We start from the raw sequence: 19,398 nt of genomic DNA, 5'->3' as shown, positions 1-19,398 counted from the left end.
ATAGTCAATCACTGTACGCACACCCACACACGTCAGTTGTGTAACGAAACATAACAGTCCCCACCCGCAGTAAGCACTCAGCGCGTGACCACATGACCAATCACAAGCTGAGCAGCACCACAAGCCGAGCAGCGCCATCACAACCAGTGTGAAGTACACATGCCACATGGACCAAACATCAAATTTTCAAAAGTTACTTTTAAAACTTGGAAAATCTGTCAAAAAAGGGTGCCAGAACTCCGTTCCAGTGCATTCTATGAAAAAAAAGCACTGCTCAGCACTAAACTAGACCACTTAGGTATGGACAGATTTGGATTCAGCAAGCTGAAAACATTGTAAATACTCAAGCAAACAAATTGTCTCAAAGAGTCTCAAACTGGGGAATCTGTTCAGGCTTTCCAATTCTGGGTATGCTATTATTATTGCCATTGTGATTATTATGTGATTACATTAGTATATTTCATGGGAGGAAAAGAAGGCACTAGCCATACCCCCTCTACTCTTACACATTTTTGTCTGCACTTATGGAGGTTGATTCTGTGAAGAAGGGAGCTGCCTCTAACCATGGTGAAGGCCTCCCTCTTCACCGAGTTGCCCTCCATGCACAAAAGGCAGGGGAAACAATGGGGGCTGGGCTGTCAGGACATCCCCACTCCTTGCAGGTTGATTCTCCTCATATGTAGAAGCTCTGTGGTTTCTGAGTACCTAATAGGTGGAGACCTTATTGTATGAGGTTGCATAGCCTGTTATGTTACAGTAGTAGGTCTGTAGGCAGTATATATTATTATTATAATGTTACCGGACTCAGCCAGTGAACAGCTGGGGCAAACCCGGGTGGACCCAGACCCAAACCAAAAGGAGCCTGAGACGAGACTTAGAGCCAAAGCCAGCTTTATTCTAGTGCACTGTAGAATAAAGGGAGACAGAAGGGGACATTCAGCCCAAAGCAGTGTCTCGAAAGTTGCACCCCAGTACATGCGTTTTATACCCTAGGTAACCAATTAGGTCACCTAATACACATCTAATACATCGATACATCAGTGTATGCACCCCCTCCCGTGCTGGAGAAAGAGTCCTTTCTTCTGTCAAGGATCAGACATTTCCCATGTCTATTTCTTATCTGCTCGAGATTCACACAGGCTTGCCATGTTCTTGCTCCCTGCACATTTGCAACTTTCATGGCGGCTAGAGCCAGTTTCCACCGCCCCTTTGATTACCGTATTCGAGGTCAGTCTAGTGTGTTAGCTGTGGGTTAAACGAAGTTCATTTTGTTCTTATTCCCCCTCCCTTCTGGGACAGTATAACTGTGGTGTTTTTACTATGTGGCCTCCCTCTGGCCAGCTATTATTGGGGCCTTTCTCTGGCCAATTACTCTTGGGGTGTTTTGAGGTACTGCAATTGGCAACAATTATATTTCCATACAGGCTGTAGCCAAAGCTCTTTGGGCAATTCACTACATAGAAACAGAGCGAGTCAGAAGGGGTCTCCTGGGCCATCTAGTCTGACCCCCGGCTCCAGCCAGCTCTGCTCATGACATTCGACATTTAAGACACCCATCCAGATTTCAAGCAAGCCTGACCCTGCTTAGCTTCCAAGATTAATCAGGATCAGACACTTTGTGCTATATGGAAGCTCTGTTGTAGATATGAGACCGAGGATCTTTATTTTCAAATGTGAGCTGTGCTGAATAAAAAGAAACAAGCAGATATGTGGTGGGTAAGAGAGGGCTGTGCACCCTTTGTGTCTCTTAAGAGCTTTTCTCTTATGTTGTCTTCAAGAATAGCAATAAACTCTGTCTGGAAGTGTTATCAGGAAGAATCCTGTAGAAGCCTGGCACCTCCAATTCCACTCTTGAAATTCCCCACCCTGTGTTTAAGTGTGTTAGGCAGCTATCCATGTTTGAAACATGAATATGCCACCATCACAACTAGTTTTGTGCTGCGATTTCTGCACTCAAGTTTCATAGATCAGTACAGTCCCAAACATGAAGAATTCTGTAGTCCTTTTGGCATTCCTGGACACCCTCTAGGCTTCAGAGAAATACTGAAGCTTTGTGTGATCCACGGATGCATCCCCAGACTTTCCCAGAATTCAGTGTGTACTGAATCCATGGCTGATGCACAATGGTTTCTCAGTGAACAAGTCACCCACATCCCTGTATTTCAAACCACAGGTACTGGAACTGCCAACTCCTTTCCCAGTGTGCTCCATTGATGAGTATGATCAGAAGTAAGAAGGGCCTGCAAAAAGTGCCAGGTTGTGCCCACAAGTGACCATCCCTTCACCCGTTTCCTCCCTGGCACATGCCTTTCAATTTAGAGGTGGGCCCTTTTGAGGTGAGGAGTACCCAGATAACAGGATAACCATACCAACGCGCACATGTGAATGCGCCATTACAGATGCTCCTCAGACAAAGTGTTCCAATCATGTTTCCAGTATGGCACTGACAGCTGAAAATTGGAAAAGGTTTGTGATGAGAATTCAGGATCTCTTACATTTCCCCATTCATTCTCATAACATTTACCTCAATTCAGCCTTCAGAATTATGACTACTCTGTCATAATTTACAGGAGTATACTTTCTTGCCATTTCGGGAATTCTAAGAATGGCAGGGCTTTTTTTCTGCCTAAGCATGAATAGGCTTGTACCCTTGATTGTAAAAGATAGGCAGCTAGCTTGTATGTCTGGTTGCCAGGCAGTTTTGCTCATGTATAATTAATACACATTTTAAAGTAGCTTTTAGCGCCCCCATGTGTTAAACAAAATATATAGAACTTTATCTTATTTTAAACTGGTTTGATTCTTGACTCTCAATTAGTTGAGCAGCTCTTTTGACCCAGTGTCAAAAATCGGTGTCTTCTTTCCTGCAAGACAGGGTAAAATCTTGATTTTATGCACACTCTACTTAATAAGTCCTGATCATGGTTCATTACTAGGTTGAGAGTTATTGTGAACTCAAGCTGTTACGGTTTAGGAAAAAATGGCAGTCAAGATGTATCTATTTATGTGACACATATGTATGGAGAAGGAAGCTCAGGAAGATGAGTGACTTACATGTGAATGTTTATTTCCCCTCTATTTTCCACTAAGCATAAATATATTGCAATAGCTGCATGCATTCATTGGTGTTGTATTAATTCTGCTCTTCTATTAATTAATAATTCTATTAATTAATTCTTTCTATTGCAGTGTGCAATCGAGATCCAGTTTGTCTTAATTTCCAATTACACTTTCTCCCTCAATTCCTTGGGAAAACTGAGGAGGTTAAGTTCCTTGGATCAGCAGCTGCAAGGCTAGAAATTCCTCACTTCCATGCTCGTGTTCTCACAAAGACGTACGAGCCCTGCTCGATCAGGCTAAAAGCTATCGCACTGAGGAACAACGAAGCTCTAAATCCTTTGGGCTGCAATTCTACACATACTTAGTTCGGAGTAAGTCCCGTTAAACAAAGCGAGGCTAACTCCTGACTAGACAGAGAAACGAATGCACTTCAGATATCCTACTCGTTTTACTCCGTTGATTCAGCGAAGGATTTTTTCAGGTCGAGAAGAGGCAAATCACGCGCGTTTTCAGCAGTCTATGAAATAACTGTGATTTGTTTTTTAAGGCTGCAAATCTATAGACGCTTACACTGGAACATCGACACAGAATTCAAAGTGATTCACTTTCTAGTCCACATGGATTAGCTCAGGGGTAAAAAAGAAGACGAGAGCAGGGGCTATTGTGACGTCATTAAGGAGCTGTCCTGATTGGCTGCTCCCCCCCCCCGCCGCATTGCCTGGAAAACTGCAGAAAGCAGCAACTTTTGGGATGTGATACATGCCGTGTATATTAAAACGCATGGTCTAGGGATTTAATCATGTGACTAAGGGAGATGCTCGTCTGTTTGTGTCGTTTCTCAACTGTAACATAGAAATTTTTTAAAAAATAAAATGACACTGGATTCTTGAAAGTTTTAGATTCTTGTATTTATAAACTCTGAAATCAGTCTCCTTGAATTGACTGGGATTTAACCTCAAGCAAGAGTTCAACTCTGCACTTTCAGCCTCCAACATACTGGAGCGAAAGTGAAAGTTATCCACAGAATGCAACGGGGAAAAAATGTTTTGCACGCCTGTGACGAGAACAGCGTCGTGTCGCTCGCCTCAGCTATTAAAACCTAGCAGCAAAGAAAGAAAGAAATTGTTTCAAACCTTATCTTACTTTGGATGAAGTAATAGCAGTATTCAGTTTGGTTTTTTTATCGCTAAAAACTTAACATTCCAATGCTGTCTGTTAACCTTATATTGCACGGGAGAAAAGTCGTTGCGGTTGAGAGCCCTGCAGTTGTAGTTTACTGTAAATAATATTGCAGGATAGCTGTAGTTCGAAGCTGTTTGGGGTTTTAAAGAAACACACCCTGAGATCGCGGCAAAGTTTGACGAACTTAAATTGCTTGCCGCTACTCAAACTAGCCAGCAGCTTGCCTTGTGCTGCACTGGCTTTCGGGCGGAACTTCTGCAAATTTAAGGGTGCAATCCTGTATGTTTAGACGGGAAAAAATATCCACGTTGGCTCGGGAACGCTGGGGCTGGTAGGATTTTTTTTCTGTCCAAACATGCATAGGATTGTGCCCTAAATTTAAGATTTATCAAAATCTTCAGACGAACTGTGCTCCTTCACACAAAAGACTTGACTCAGAAAAAGGAGGAGCCCCTATCTTCATTGCTCCTTTTTCCACGTGATGGTCATGCCGCTGCGCGATCAACAGCTACACAAAACTGTCGTCTTTCCCAATTGCTTTAGCCACCCCTAAGTCCTGCCTTAGAAGAAAAGACAAACCCTCAAAAGGTTCGGGGCTGCCCGGAAGTCAGGCGCCCCTGAGCGTCAACGCTGGAACTCTATGATAGGAAGAGCGTGGCGCTGACCCGGAAGTAGTTGTGCACGAGGGCGGAAAGAGCGTCTTGTTTGGGGGAGTCGAGCTGGGGAGTTTGTTGGGCTGTGCCGGAGCATCTGGTCCAACATGTCGATAGAAATCGAGTCTTCCGAGTGAGTGCGCGCACCGGGCAAAAGGGCCCCGTTTCCTGCCGTCCCCCGCTTGGGCGCCCCGCTTTGCCTGGTTCTTGCCCACGACGCCTTGTGCCAGCTTAAAACACCCACCTCCTCGCGAGGGCCGAGGGCCTTTGTGTGTGTGTGTGTCCTGAGACTTTGTTCGAGCACGGGTGTGTTAAGCCCGTCCCGAGAGCCGGCGAGGGCAGCCTGCGTTGCACCCTCGTGCGAGGGGGGACTCCTGGCGCCTGAAACCGTTACGTGCTGCCTGTTCTTGGTATCGTGCCCGCCTCCCCGCGAGGGCTCAGAACGCTTCCCGTGAAACCTGACTTTGTCCTCGGTCGTATAAAGGGTTCCCAACGGATTACGTAGTTAAACGGGAGGGAGAAATGAGAAAGCGAAAAGAGAACGTGGAACACAAGGGGGAAACTGTTTGACAGTAAAAAGAAGTCTCCTAGTCCAGCGGAATAACGAGTTCTTAGGGGACAGAGAGACACCAGGAGTAATTTAGAGGAGCATCATATTGTTTTGTCAATGAATTTTCTGTTTCCACTGGTTTTCTCTGATAATGATTAATTTTATCATTATTTGAGCCAGTGTTATAACTGCTTATTGCTTTGATTATTATCCCTTATTGTGGATGGAGGGCTGAGGTTCAGTGACAGTAGCTTATCTAAGGCCACCTGGTGAGTTTTTAGCTGAGACATGATAAAAGCTAGGAACTGCTAAAGTGTACATACCTCCCTGGTGTGCCAGTTCACTTATTTACTGCTTGTTTTCTCCTATAAGCTAGGGTTAGGAATGATAGTTAATCATAGTTAAAGTGGGTCCTTACTTGCCTCTAAGCTTGTATTAGTGGCTTAATTAAGTAATGCAATGCAGGACATCTTGGATACACTAATTTGTGGTAGTTTTGCTCTTTGTATGTGTTGTAATGTAATAATTCATTAGTGGAGGTACTGTACGTGTGTACATCCAAGGGAAAGAAACTAACCAAATCAATACATTAATTGCACCTGCTATTTATTTTGCTCAGTGTCATCCGACTAATCATGCAGTATCTGAAGGAGAACAGCCTTCATCGTGCCCTGGCCACTCTGCAGGAGGAAACCACAGTGTCTCTGAACACAGTGGACAGCATTGAGAGCTTTGTGGCAGACATTAACAGTGGCCATTGGGATACGGTACTGCAAGCAATACAGTCATTGAAACTGCCGGACAAAACACTCATTGATTTGTATGAACAGGTCAGCCCACTTGCAAGAAAATAAAATCTCTTTCTGTAGTTTTGCAACACAATTTACATTTTTAGCAATGTTATGGTGTAATTGGTCTCTGCGGAGAACAAAATATATTACTTCTGACAGCAGTTGAGCCAAATTTCTTTTGACATTTACTGTTTGATGTTCCTTTTTAACATTTTTATTCCACTTTTGGGCATATAACTTAAATAATTTACTACTACTACTCATTACAAATTCATTTGGCATTAAATGATAGATAAACTGTGCTTAACAAAGTATAGTAGGAACAGCATTAAAATGGCTGGCAGCCCTCAGATTTTAAAAGCTTGGCAAAATAAATGAGTCCTCACCTGTTTTCTAAAAGAGACCTAGCCAAGTGACTTATAAGGGCAAGTATTCCTCAGCCACAGTGGGAATTGCTCTAGTTCTATTAATGGATACCAATCTGTTGGGAGATGGAGGGTTTATCTAGTAAAGTTTTTAACTAAAATGTAATTAGAATATTCTTCAGCTATTTTCATTTACTCTAGGATAGGTTTCTGTTTGGACTCTTGTTTGAATGTCTCCTTGTGTTTACTTTATATGGGGATCTAAAAAGTGAGACTGGGATGTTGGGTAATTGAAGCTTGCTAGTTTGGTTCTTAATTTATGTAAATAAGGCCTTGAGGTATGTCTCGAACGTCATGTAATAATTACTTTAGTAAATGTCAATACTTTGAATTTCTGACCTTGTTTGAAAATATTGCCTGTATCATTAGCATTAATATAAATTTCCCTCGTTGGGTTTCAGAGCTTGACTCTGATTCAAAAATTCCTTTTAAGGGAGTCAAGGAAGTTCCATGCTGACATTGATTTCTCATGTAATTACATGCTCCAACAACAACAGCACTAGAAGCATCTGTTCTTTATTGTATTTATTATGTTTGATGTTTGTTATGCGTTCAATATTTGAAAAGAATGGGATTGATCCAGATTAATGTTAACATTGACAACAATGGAAGTTAAGCCACTGTCCAATTGACTGCAGTGGATCAAATTCACTCAACTTATTCTGGATCCAACTGGATTTTCTTCTCGAGCAAACTGTGGGTTCTATTCACTGGAATAAGTCCAACTGTGTTTAGTATGAACAGTAAGCATACTTAGTGTTGCAGCCTATACAGAATGAGGTGGTAGAATGCTGGACTTCATGACTTCAGAGTGCATTGATGAAGATTATATTGTTTCTTGCCTCCTTTTGTAAAAACAAGGAGAAAGATTTAGTGTAGCTTTTTCCCTGATGTGATAAATGCAGAATGCTTTTTATGTAAGCATTAAAACTATGAATCCCCTACCATCTGCAGTCAGACGTGGGACAGTCCAGAATCCTGCCATCTCATTCTCATAATGTATAGCTGGGAGTTAAATTTATCAGTAGATTAGCTTTTTGTTATACATTGTATCTGGCAATATAGTAGTATCACCATGTGGTGTAGTCTATGAGATGTTACAGCATGTTTTTCTTGATTCCACTGCTTGTTCCTCCCTTAAAATCATTTAGAGTTTTCAGAGCTCTGATCTATAGCCTTTAGTATCCCAGTTCTGAAACCTTAAGCAACCTAAAACCTAATTCCTCTATTTGTATAGCTCTCTTTTAACTGAATTTCCAAGCCTTCTTGCATGCTAGTTTTAGCAGAAAGATTCTGTAAAAATGTGTACACAGAAAGACTGAAGCTTTACTAAAATATTTGTGTGTGCCATGCTGTTTCCCTTCTGATATTTCAGGTTGTTTTGGAATTGATAGAGCTTCGTGAACTGGGGGCTGCCAGATCGCTCTTGAGACAAACTGACCCAATGATCATGTTAAAGCAGACACAGCCAGAGCGATATATTCACCTTGAAAACCTTTTGGCTAGGTCCTATTTTGATCCACGTGAGGTATGCATACGCTATCTAAGAACATAGTGTGTACCTATTTTATGGGCTATTTCTTAGTTTCTGCTTTATTTGGCAATCTCTTTTACCATTTTGCCTTGCTATTCCAGTCCTTCTGAATAATAGTGCACCTGGCACTACATTTGCAGATACTTGTACGAAAGGAGGCCGCTTGACATAACAAGCAGCTTATCCTTCCACTTTCTTATTTTGGTAAAATGTGTTCTCAAAGCAGAATTGGGAGCACACCTGTGTAGCACAACCTGGAGCCAATGTAGAACGGGGTGGTAGTGCTTTCAGCACAAGAAAAGAGAGAAGGAGAATGCATGCTCCTGGAAGTCCTGACAGTTGAAAAATTGTTCTAGTGCTATATTCAGGTCAGGCTTTAGAGAATGTCATTCATATTTTTTGGCTATTCCTCAAGATAATGCATTTTGTGCTTTCCAGTTCTAAAACTGCTGCCTTGATTTCTTGAGCTCATTCTCTTTTATGTTTGCTTTTGGGTTCAAGTTCTTTGTACTAATGAAACTTTTGAGAAATGTGTCTCAGATCCAAAAGTGTTAGCCGTTCCATCTGTTGCAAGTTGCTTGATGAGGGGCTTTGCTTATTTTAAGGCTCAGCAAATACTACTTCCATATGCAGAAAGCATGTTATTTAAGAATATGTATAAATAATATGGAAATCACACATCACAGCAAGCTTTTATTTGGGGATTCAGTCCTTCTGCAGTTCTCTCTTAGTAACAGATTTCCATGCTAATTAAAAATTATCTTAGAATGGTGCTTGATCATCCTTAAATGTGCTCCCAGCAATTTGCTTCCTCAAAGAAATGACATGTTGACTATTGGGCTTCCTGGTTTATTGCTGACCAGCTAACATTCTTGGAAGAGTGAATCACTCTTTGGAGATAGGTAGGCCGTTAACTGGGAAGGCTCTTCTCCTTGCTCTTCTGTGCTCCAGATGATGTCTTCATGCACCACCTTCTCCATCAGTTGTGGGAGATGGAAACAGCGCAAACACTGCTTTTTCCATGAGATTCAGGAGCGGGTGTTTTCCCTTAGCTAGGTTAAACTCAGGGTAAAGTTTATCACTTTTTTTAAACAACAGCTGCTCCTAACAAATTTATCCAACTCCCAAATACTTAAATTGGTATTACTTTGGTAAAAAAATCTGTTATTTAATATGAATTAATAGTTGTATATTTACATCACTGTATACTCAAACATGCTGCTATTTAATAACTCTTACTGACTTTTAAGTTAGAGCTATTCTAGTAAAAATGTTACTAGCCTCCATGTTGCTTCCTGCTAGGCATACCCAGATGGAAGCAGCAAAGAGAAGCGAAGAGCTGCCATTGCCCAAGCTTTGGCTGGAGAAGTCAGTGTTGTGCCGCCATCTCGTCTTATGGCATTGTTGGGGCAGGTAAAGTTTTTTCCCCCCTAGGCCTGTGAAATTGAAAATGGAGTACCTTATTCCTCAACTACTATAGAGTATGCTATTAAATACATTTTGTTTTAGTAATAACTGAGTCTTCCACATCACAGCACAAAAAGTCTTTTCATGGAATGGGTCTAATCAAATAAGTGTCAGTTAAGCAGAATTCCTCTGGTGCTATCCTATGCATATTTAGGCAGCAGAAAGTTCTACAACTTACTGCTGTGTAAACGTGTGCCCTTACCTGCAGTTAGTGACTCTCCTGCGGTGTGATATCAGCAGTCAAGTCTTTGTCACCAAGAAAATGGTTTTATGTGACATTTGAGCTGTAACTTTGCAGTGTGAAGAATATCATTTAGATTTAGAAATGATAAAAGGCTCTTTTAATTTCAATCTCTTTGATTTCACAGGCACTAAAATGGCAACAGCATCAGGGGTTGCTTCCTCCTGGTATGACCATTGATCTGTTCAGAGGCAAAGCAGCCGTCAAAGATGTTGAAGAGGAAAAGTTCCCCACACAACTGAGTAGGCATATTAAGGTGGGTCCATAATTACTGTTTATAAGTAATGGGCTAGAAACTTTGATGATTGAGGGGAAGTGGCCAAATAAAAGAACAGAATGGAAAGATAAGAATGTACTGAAACTTAGAATTTCTTGCTGGGATGTTCAGATAAAGCAGGTGCAATTGGCCTACTGCTGTGCAGGCATTTTGGGTATGCCTACCTTCAGGGCCAGAATGTGGAGAACCAGCACACATGTGTGCTCGCAGATTGTGGTAGTGGTCATTATATCAGGACAAAACAGCTTTAAATGATTTAGCGTGCAGCCCTGTCTGGCTAACATCCACTAGACTGAAGCCACTGATTTCAGAGTCTTTCCAATATTCTTTGTCTCTGATGGTCCTCTCAACCCATCTAGAGAGGCATGCTAGTGGAGCTTGGGGCTAGAGAAGATGTAAGGGGAAGAATCTGACCCTTGGAGTCCTCCTCCCAAAGACACAGTAGTGTCTGCTGCTTTAGATAAGGGAATTTGAAAAATCCCATGCACCCATAGGACACAGTCCTTTTCATGTTTCAGTTTTTAAAAAAAGTCCTTGGGTCTCCCAACATTCTGCAGCCAGCATGGTTGGCTAGTGGGAGAGCAGTTGTGGGATTTTTTTCTGTCGAAGCCTAGGACTTCACCTTTAATGTATTCTCAGTTTAAAAGGCATCTATGTGCTTGTCATTCCAGTACTTTGAACTCTTCTTACTGGAAGCAAGTTTAATTCTTTCTGAGAAACTGAGTAGGTGCCCACATCATTTTAATTAGGGCGAGTAAGTACTTTATAAAAGTTCAGGGAAGGGGCAGGAATACTTCTGAGGACCAAAGTCCTTGAAACATCTTTCCCCATCCCTTGTACTTGTAGCAATGGATATTATTATGGCTGTTATTTTCATTTCATTTCTGGGTGCTTCACAGCAGTTCCTAAACATGGGTACAATAACAGATGAGAATAAAAATGCAAATACAACAAATTACAGCTTAAAATTCCAATATACAAATGTAAAACAGTTGAAACAACTAAATCCATTTCAGTAAAAACATTTACTGAAACAACTAAAGACATTTCAGTACATGTCCCATCATGTACATGAGTGTAGATGAACCAGCGTTACATACTGACATATTGAACCTGACTACTCAAGCAGTTGTCGATTTTTACTATATATTTGTATTTTGTTCACTTAAAACAGTTTGGCCAAAAGTCTCATGTGGAATGTGCTCGATTTTCCCCGGATGGCCAGTATCTTGTTACAGGCTCTGTTGATGGGTTCATTGAAGTATGGAACTTCACCACTGGAAAAATCAGAAAGGTAAAACAGGATATTCTTAGCTGCCAAATGGGATAATACACCTCCTTGATCACAGTAAATTAAAGTAAATAAGAAATACTCAATTACCTTCTATGCTGTTTTTTTTCCCCAAATAGAGTGGAATTAGGAAATTAGGGCGTTGTGCTAAACTGAACGTTGCTTTTCCATCAGTTAAAGCAATATCAAGCCACTTCGAGTAGGTTTTTTCTTGGCAAAAAGGGGGGAAAACAAATCAGACAAATTAATTTGGCATTAACCATCATCCTTTTCAAAATTGGGGCAAATACTAAACGTTACAAGCACAACATTCCAAACCAAATGTTTTATGTCTTTCATGAATTTGGGATACAAGTGAAGGGTTGGGGGACCTGTGAGGCAAAAGTGGGAAGTGGGTGATTAATTCTTCCCATATTGCTATTTCCGCACCCCTAGCTGTGGTCTGGGACTGGGAGGGAGCCTAGTGGTGGGAAAATTGGCCTGTGAGGAAGGCTTGCAGAGGAAAGTATGTGATTTTCTCAGATTTATATCAGTGGCAAACACAGGGTTGGTAGTCTTGCACTTGCCAAGTAATATCTAGTACCACATTCAAAAGAAACTGGGCAGCCATCTGAGTGGGATGGTGTAACATGGTGTCCTTCAGCAGCAGGGGGTGGACCTGATGCCTTCATGGCCCCTTCCAGCTCTATTATTCTATGTTTCTATGATACTTTTATGCTTGGTTTGATTGCATTAAGAAGAGAGAGAATGGCTTGGGGTTGAAAGCATACTTCCTGTGCGTATCCTCCCCCAGCACCCTCCATTACAGAAAGCCTCGTGTGGCAGGCCACAAAAGGCCTCCCACTCGGAGATCCCTCCCAGTCCCTGAAGACTGCTGCAAAGATAGGCTAATGATGTGATTTAGAAAAAGGCGACTCCCTCCGGAGATTTTATGCACACCCACCTGTTGCTGTTCTGGTTTCTCTTCCTTCTGAGGCTGATGCTTTGTTTGTTTGTTTGTTTGTTTGTTTGTTTGTTTAGGATCTGAAGTACCAAGCACAGGATAACTTTATGATGATGGATGATGCAGTACTATGCATGTGTTTCAGCAGGGACACTGAAATGTTAGCAACGGGAGCACAAGATGGGAAGATCAAGGTATGCAGTGAAAGGAACTAGAGGCCAGTAGACAAATCCAGGAGGATTCTCTTAAGGACCCATTTCCTAAACATCTGAGGGCAGAGGCTTTTCCTTCCTGAATTTAAGTCAGACGCACCCTTCACTGTCATACCCTGAAACAGCAAGAATTACTGCCCCACAGCAGAGTCCACCCCCTTGTGCCTCTGTAGCATCCTTCCTAATCGTAACGAGCGCTGGTCCATGCACTGAGGCATTGCAGAGAGATGCCCCTGGGGTTGACTGCTTTCCAGTCACATCTGGTGGGGGGAGAACAGCAGAATCGCTCACTTTCTCTCTCCACAAGTCTGATTGGAAGGAAGTGGAGCCAGCCATGCAGAAACGGGCTTCCTGAGGTGGGTATGTGGGATCTGTGTTAGGCTGCTTTGTGTTTCTTCTAAACCACATTGCTTGGCTGTTGATGCCTAAGCTTCTCAGAGGTTAAAGCATTACTTGTCCCTTTGAAAATGTAAAAAAGTAAGATGATACTGAATCTGCTGCAGTTTCTCATGTTTGAAGAATCATGGTAGGATTGACCTCTTAGAAGACTCCGTGCTTGCCTTGGAAGCTTAGTAGTTAAACAGAAACTGTTTTTGATGAGAATCTTCACACTCTGTTTGCCATACAGACCTTTGCTAAAATTAATAATTCTAGGCCAACCTGAGGCCCACCAGAGGTTTTCGACTTAAAACGCCTGTCAGTTCCAATCAGCATGGCTAATGGTTAGGAATACCTGGAGTTTGTCTAAAACATCTGGAGTGCATCAGGCTAGAGAAATCAAACTTTTGTAAATACCTGCTTATTTCCAGTCTGAATGTAGCTGCTCACTTGTGATGAGGAAGTACAGTGTCCATGTGATCAGACAAGGAAGTTTTGCAAGCTGTTGTAGGCTGTTGGTGCATTACAAATTACCAATGTAGCTATCTGTGTACAGGCAAATTTTTTGAAAAATGGTTGCTTGTTAGTAAGCTTTGTGGACTTCCCTGCTACACTGATTTAAACACAGAAATGCAGAATAAGTGTCTCTAGCTGTCCATTTTCTTCAGCTTAGTTAGCCTGTCCACAGGATTCATCCATTTAACTAATATCAGGCACTTAATGACTCAGAGTCCTACACAACTAGGTTTTATATTTGATCATAACTTGACAATGAAACAATTTCTGAAAGCAAGCTAAGTTGGCAGTCAGGATGGCTGGCAAATAATAGGAAATTTCAATGAGACCAGATTTATAAAGGCAACTGTTTCTTATTTTCCTCCAAGGTGTGGAAGATTCAGAGTGGGCAGTGTCTGAGGCGGTTTGAAAGAGCACACAGTAAAGGGGTGACTTGCCTGAGTTTTTCAAAAGACAGCAGTCAAATTCTTAGTGCCTCTTTTGATCAGACAATCAGGTATGTCTCACTTTTCTAAGTTTTGCTGTGTGGCCTGTCCTGGATGAATAACACTAAGGTAGCTTTTATTCTGCAACAGGATCCATGGCTTGAAATCTGGGAAGACTCTCAAAGAATTTCGTGGTCATTCTTCATTCGTGAATGAAGCCACTTTTACACAGGATGGGCATTACATTATCAGTGCATCCTCTGATGGCACCGTGAAGGTGAGTTCAGGATACTGATCTTTTTGCTTGTTTAACTTTTGTAATATTCCCATCACCTTGCATCAGGTAAGTGAGGCAAATCTTGTGAATTGTCTTGGCAGAATGGTATAGAATCACTTAGGGGCACATCTGTGCATAAATTAATAAAGTTAATTTATTAATTAACCAATGAATTGCTTCCAGTTGCCTTTGTTACCTGCAAACAAGGCTGTGGACTCTTCATATATATGCTCTGCCTGTCACATTTAGGGGAATTTTATTAGTTTAAATAAGGATGAATCTCTGAAATCATAATCCAGAAAGCTGAGTTCAAACTTGAAGGTCAAGTCCATCAGTATTTAAAACAAAAATTATTATCTGCTAACCCGTAGCTTAAAGAAATTTTACAATAATAGCAAAAGAATTGGAAGGAGAAACAGGATCTTCAATTAATTCAATAATATAAAGAAGTTTGGAATATAGCTGTTGATGATAAATTGATGTGGTGGATTAGGATGAAAAAAGGATTGCTAAGAATAGTTTTAGTGATATATGGGGTTTGTTTATTGAATATGTTTATTCTTGTGTTGTTTCTTTTTCAGTGTATAGTGTGCTTTGTAATTTTATTCTTTAAAAAATAAAAATTAAAAAGTACAATGGTGGCTATCGCTCATGGAATTTTTTGGGCTGTTTTGTGTAAATTCACAGAGGGTTGCACCCTGAATGGTTTCTCTTTTTTTCTTCATATTTTTTTCCTGGCAATTGCAGCTCTTTCTGATGTATATTCCATTCAGAAACCATCTTAATTTGCACCTAGCTGTCTTCTAGGAACACTGTACCTTTTTTAAAGCTACTGTTTAGCAGCCTGTAATTTAATAGTTGATGCTGTTTTAAATATTGGTACAGAAGAATTTGACCCCCAATTTTGGATTCTTTTTTGGGGTTAATTAGTAACCTATGAGTTACAAGGACATATACCACATGTAAGCTGCTTCCAATTTCTAGCAACCATCTAGCCATGCTGCGGGAACAAGCCGTACATTAATTTAGGGTTGTTTCATCCACAACCAAACCAGAGAGCTCAGATTTGGATGTCAGAGTAACAAGCTATGCATACGGATGCATACGTTGCCCCTGGAAATTGGGTGAAGCACGCGTGTGGTGCTGAAGTGGCAGGTGTCCCTGCAATTCATGGATTATTTCATGAATTGTGAGCAAATGCTACTGTTACATGCCAGCTCTCCCTATATATTGTGGGGACCTGAGGGACATAATGCATTCTCCCCTCAGGCATCCATGCTTTTATCTACATAGCTTGAATTCCATGCAAATGGCACAACATGGGGACTTGCTCATATGTATCTGCAGTGATTGTCGTTCTTGCTTGTTTGGTTTTCCAGGTGTGGAACATGAAGACTACAGAGTGCTGTAACACCTTCAAATCACTTGGCAGCACCGCTGGGACAGACATCACTGTGAACAGTGTGATTCTGCTGCCTAAAAATCCAGAGCACTTCGTTGTTTGCAACAGATCAAATACAGTGGTCATTATGAACATGCAGGGACAAGTATGTGATGGGTGGCTAATAGTTTTGGCATGACTGAGAGCACAGTTAAAGTTGCTTTTGGGCTAAAGCTTTCTATGGTTTTGACTTTGCTTGGTGAAACCAGGTCATTATAATTCAGTCTTGCACTCGTCTGACATTAGGAAGCTGCATTTACATGCTGGGATTTGAAGTAATAATAGCAAACAATATTAATTTTCTCAGCAGTATCTTGGAAAGGAATGCATGGGTCAATATTTCTGTTTTCCTTTATGCCCAATTATCTATTGATCTGTGGGAATCTTGGTTGTATTGGTACTTGGAAGCAAAAACATAGCTGCTCAGAATGCTCTATATGTTCCTTACTCCCTCCCCCACCAAAAAAACCCAATAATTTGTTGTCTTATAGCCACTGATAAGGCTGCTTACCTTTTATATATATATATTTGAGCATTTCAAGTGCTCAAAACTTTTCTACATATATTTCATTTTGCAAGCACTTTCCCAGAATAGGGCAAAGACTCTTGGCCAGCCTTAACAGTTGGCCATTAGCAAGGTTACTAATTTTTGGTTTTCTGCACTTGAGGTTGGGCTCTCTCAGTTCTTACTCTGTATTCTCAGAAGGCATTACAGCGAGAATCCCATAGAATCCCATACAGTGGCAGCTGATGTGTGTGTATGTGTATGTATGTATGTATTTTTAATGTACTACATAGATTGTGAGAAGCTTCAGCTCCGGTAAGAGGGAAGGTGGTGACTTCGTCTGCTGCGCCCTTTCTCCCCGAGGCGAATGGATTTACTGTGTGGGTGAAGATTTCGTGCTCTACTGTTTCAGCACAGTGACTGGCAAGCTGGAGAGAACGCTGACAGTGAGTAGCAGAGAAAGGCTCTTGTGCAGGTGCTGTGATCTGAGATGTGATTTTTCCCCAGCTTGGATGCTGCAGTGTTCATGCAAGCAGTTGGAGCATTCTGTCCATAGACATTTGGCTTGGTTTACATAAATTGATGCATTATCTTTTAAAATAATTTTTAATGTTTCATCACAGTGTGTAAAATCCATACACTATCCAAAACCTTGGTCAGAACTATGTTCAGTTATATGACGTGGTTACAAATATTTTCCTGCCCAATTTTCCATGTTTTTGGAGTGACAGGAAGCTTCTTCTGATCATCAGTGTGCCCCTATTTGCATACCAAAGAACATCTGTAGGCTGGTAAGCCTGAGAAACTGAAAGTTTGGGATGCTGTGTAACATCCTCTTAAGCCCTATCCCCTGAATCTTCTCCTCAGCCCTTGCTTCCCTCTTGTAGACTTCCTTCAGCCATCATATTATTTCTTCTAAATCCTGATTTCATAACCTCTGCATCATCTCTACCTGATGTAGCCTACTCCACAGCTCTTAACTACAACCTGGTTGGAGGTGCCAGTTTACAGCCTGAGTCGTACACATATATTCCTCACTGTAAACTCTGAACATGATGATTCAAACACTTCCTACATACTCTCTGAAATCTATTTTTCAGGGAACAAGTAAGTATTTCACTTGGGTTTATATCTGGGAGAAAACTTTAACAATTTTTTTCCTGTTCTTATCTAGGTTCATGAAAAAGATGTAATTGGTATTGCTCACCATCCCCATCAGAACTTGATCGCTACCTATAGTGAAGATGGGCTGCTGAAGCTGTGGAAGCCATAAAACTGAATAATTCCGTTCAGTGCATGGATCTTGAATACAAGGAAGGTTTTTATGTTGTGGAGAAGTTTCTTTCTGTTCTTAATAGGTCCAAAAGTGTTGTTTAATTTGTATTATGTTTCATATTCATATGTCCCAAGAAAGAAGCATAGATTGCTTTTCAGCTAAACATAGTGCTAGTCAATGCAGAATTTGCCCAGGTAGCAAAAGCAGTTAAGCTGCAAAGAAAACTTTAATTATTGTAAGATGTTCCTCTTTGTTGCTTATTATGGAAATTAACCATAGTTCAGTTTTTAATTATACCTGAAATAAAGATACTTCTAGATATGGCAAAATTAGGGAAAACAAAAGCATAGAGCCTTAGTAATGTTTAAATTTCTGAGCTAGAGTTCTGTGTCTTAACATTCTCTGTCCTTAATACAGTAAAATATTAAGCTACATTATATTCCATCTTTGGCTGGAACATCTGTTTCAAACACTTTAAAATCCTGCCTATTTTAATGAGAATGTTTAGCAAATACTTAAATGTTACCCATTAGAAGGCATGGGCATTCAAAGAATTCAACTCTGGCTGGATGGACTCCTACAGTTTTTCAAACTGAGGTGTTATTCCTACTAAGTAAATCTTCTGAGCTTCCCAAAATGAATATGGCAACATTCCTGTAGCTGTTTTTCTGCTCTGGGCAAAATGTTTGACATTAGTCTTGAGTTAGAATATAGGATTATTCTTAATAGCATAGAAAATTGTTCATCATGAAATTTTACAGGCTTTTTAATATCCCAAAAGATATTTACTGTGCAAATGAAGAATCTTCATCCAGCTATTTTCAGAGAAATTTCTAGCTGTGATCTGAAGACTTATTGAATAATTATTAATTTTGCTGTTGAGTGACCATTTCCTGATACCTAGTTTTTATTAGGAGCCATTAGTTTGGTTGTTCCTTTATTTTTAAAGTCTTCTGCAATAAAATCTCATTTATTAGACATCAAGGGCTTTTTTTTAATCAGCTTGTAAAAGTTGTTCAAGAAAGACCACAGTTCTCAGGTAACTCTTTTAAGCTGCTGACAGTTATATACTGTAGAGCCACTAAAGCTCAGCAAGCCAGCAGCTACTGAAAACATGTCATATGGAATCTACCACTGTGAATTACCAGCTTAATGAAGCTAGCATTTGCAGCTTCCCTGTAGCTTTCAGCAGGGCTTGTTCTTTGTAAAATCAAATTCTACCTTGAGCATTTTATCTTTTCTTCCTCAAGTTAAGGGAACCATGTAGGTCAGTTGTGCAATATTTGTCCAAGGCCTAAATTGTGTTTCATAGAAGCTTTTAGAGACTACACTATAATGGTAGATGAGGCCATGATTATAATGCTTGCATTAGTAAATAAGGGATTTCCAGGTTAACTTCTCTGATAATTTATTACGCTTATAGTTTCTACTTTTTTTGAGGAACTCAAGGGGGCTTACATGATTCTCCTCAATCTTATCTTCAAAACCCCGAGTCTTGGGTTTTAATTGGAAATTGCCTTAGTACGCAAGTCAGGTGGTAAGGACAAATTCTTGCTTGACTCCTGGCTGTATCAGTTGCAGTTCAACAGATAAGTATAGGCTGATTAGTAGAAATGAAATCCAAAAGGGACAGCATAATTAGTTGGTTGAGTGGGGGAAAAGCTGGTCAAGGCTTTAAGGCAGACAGCCATGCTTAACCCTAAAAACAGTAACAGTGGACAATAATGAAACCATCCAATAGCTTGAGAGAACCCATAGGTGTTGCCTAAAATGTAGGTACCTTACTTTACATGACTAAGCCTGGGGCATGAGCACTCACCCTGGCACAACTGAAGATGTGAGGCATTTGCTTTTGCTGATCAGTTCATTATCCTGCCCTAACCAGTTGTGATTAGACTTAAACTGGTTTATGAAGTAGGCTTCCTTTCTTAAACAATAGTTGAAAGTAAGTATT

At 40.7% G+C, this 19,398-nt stretch overlaps 1 protein-coding gene across 1 annotated transcript; it reads left to right on the top strand.

The window, feature by feature from the left end:
• The first annotated feature begins 4,899 nt into the window (after nucleotides 1–4,899).
• On the top strand, nucleotides 4,900–18,422 carry SMU1 (SMU1 DNA replication regulator and spliceosomal factor). The gene is made up of 12 exons (XM_044418894.1): nucleotides 4,900–5,028; nucleotides 6,065–6,275; nucleotides 8,037–8,189; nucleotides 9,498–9,608; nucleotides 10,031–10,159; nucleotides 11,355–11,474; nucleotides 12,492–12,608; nucleotides 13,889–14,016; nucleotides 14,096–14,222; nucleotides 15,602–15,769; nucleotides 16,462–16,614; nucleotides 17,343–18,422. Exons 1-12 carry the CDS (start codon nucleotides 5,003–5,005, stop codon nucleotides 17,439–17,441), a joined length of 1,542 nt encoding a protein of 513 aa, XP_044274829.1. The 5' UTR covers nucleotides 4,900–5,002; the 3' UTR covers nucleotides 17,442–18,422.
• Nucleotides 18,423–19,398: the final 976 nt, after the last annotated feature.

Source organism: Varanus komodoensis, unplaced genomic scaffold (assembly GCF_004798865.1).
Source record: "Varanus komodoensis strain SLA01 unplaced genomic scaffold, ASM479886v1 scaffold94, whole genome shotgun sequence".
Classification (NCBI taxonomy): domain Eukaryota; kingdom Metazoa; phylum Chordata; class Lepidosauria; order Squamata; family Varanidae; genus Varanus; species Varanus komodoensis.
The sequence above is the reverse complement of the archived record's forward strand: the minus strand, read 5'-3'. Positions and strand labels throughout refer to the sequence as shown.

Bases quoted from the DNA above. Each gene is read 5' to 3' on its own strand.
- SMU1 (XM_044418894.1), top strand. From the start codon at position 5,003: ATGTCGATAGAAATCGAGTCTTCCGA. The intron at 8,190-9,497 runs GTATGCATACGC...GCTTCCTGCTAG, and splicing joins CCTATTTTGATCCACGTGAG to GCATACCCAGATGGAAGCAG. The intron at 15,770-16,461 runs GTATGTGATGGG...TGTACTACATAG, and splicing joins TTATGAACATGCAGGGACAA to ATTGTGAGAAGCTTCAGCTC.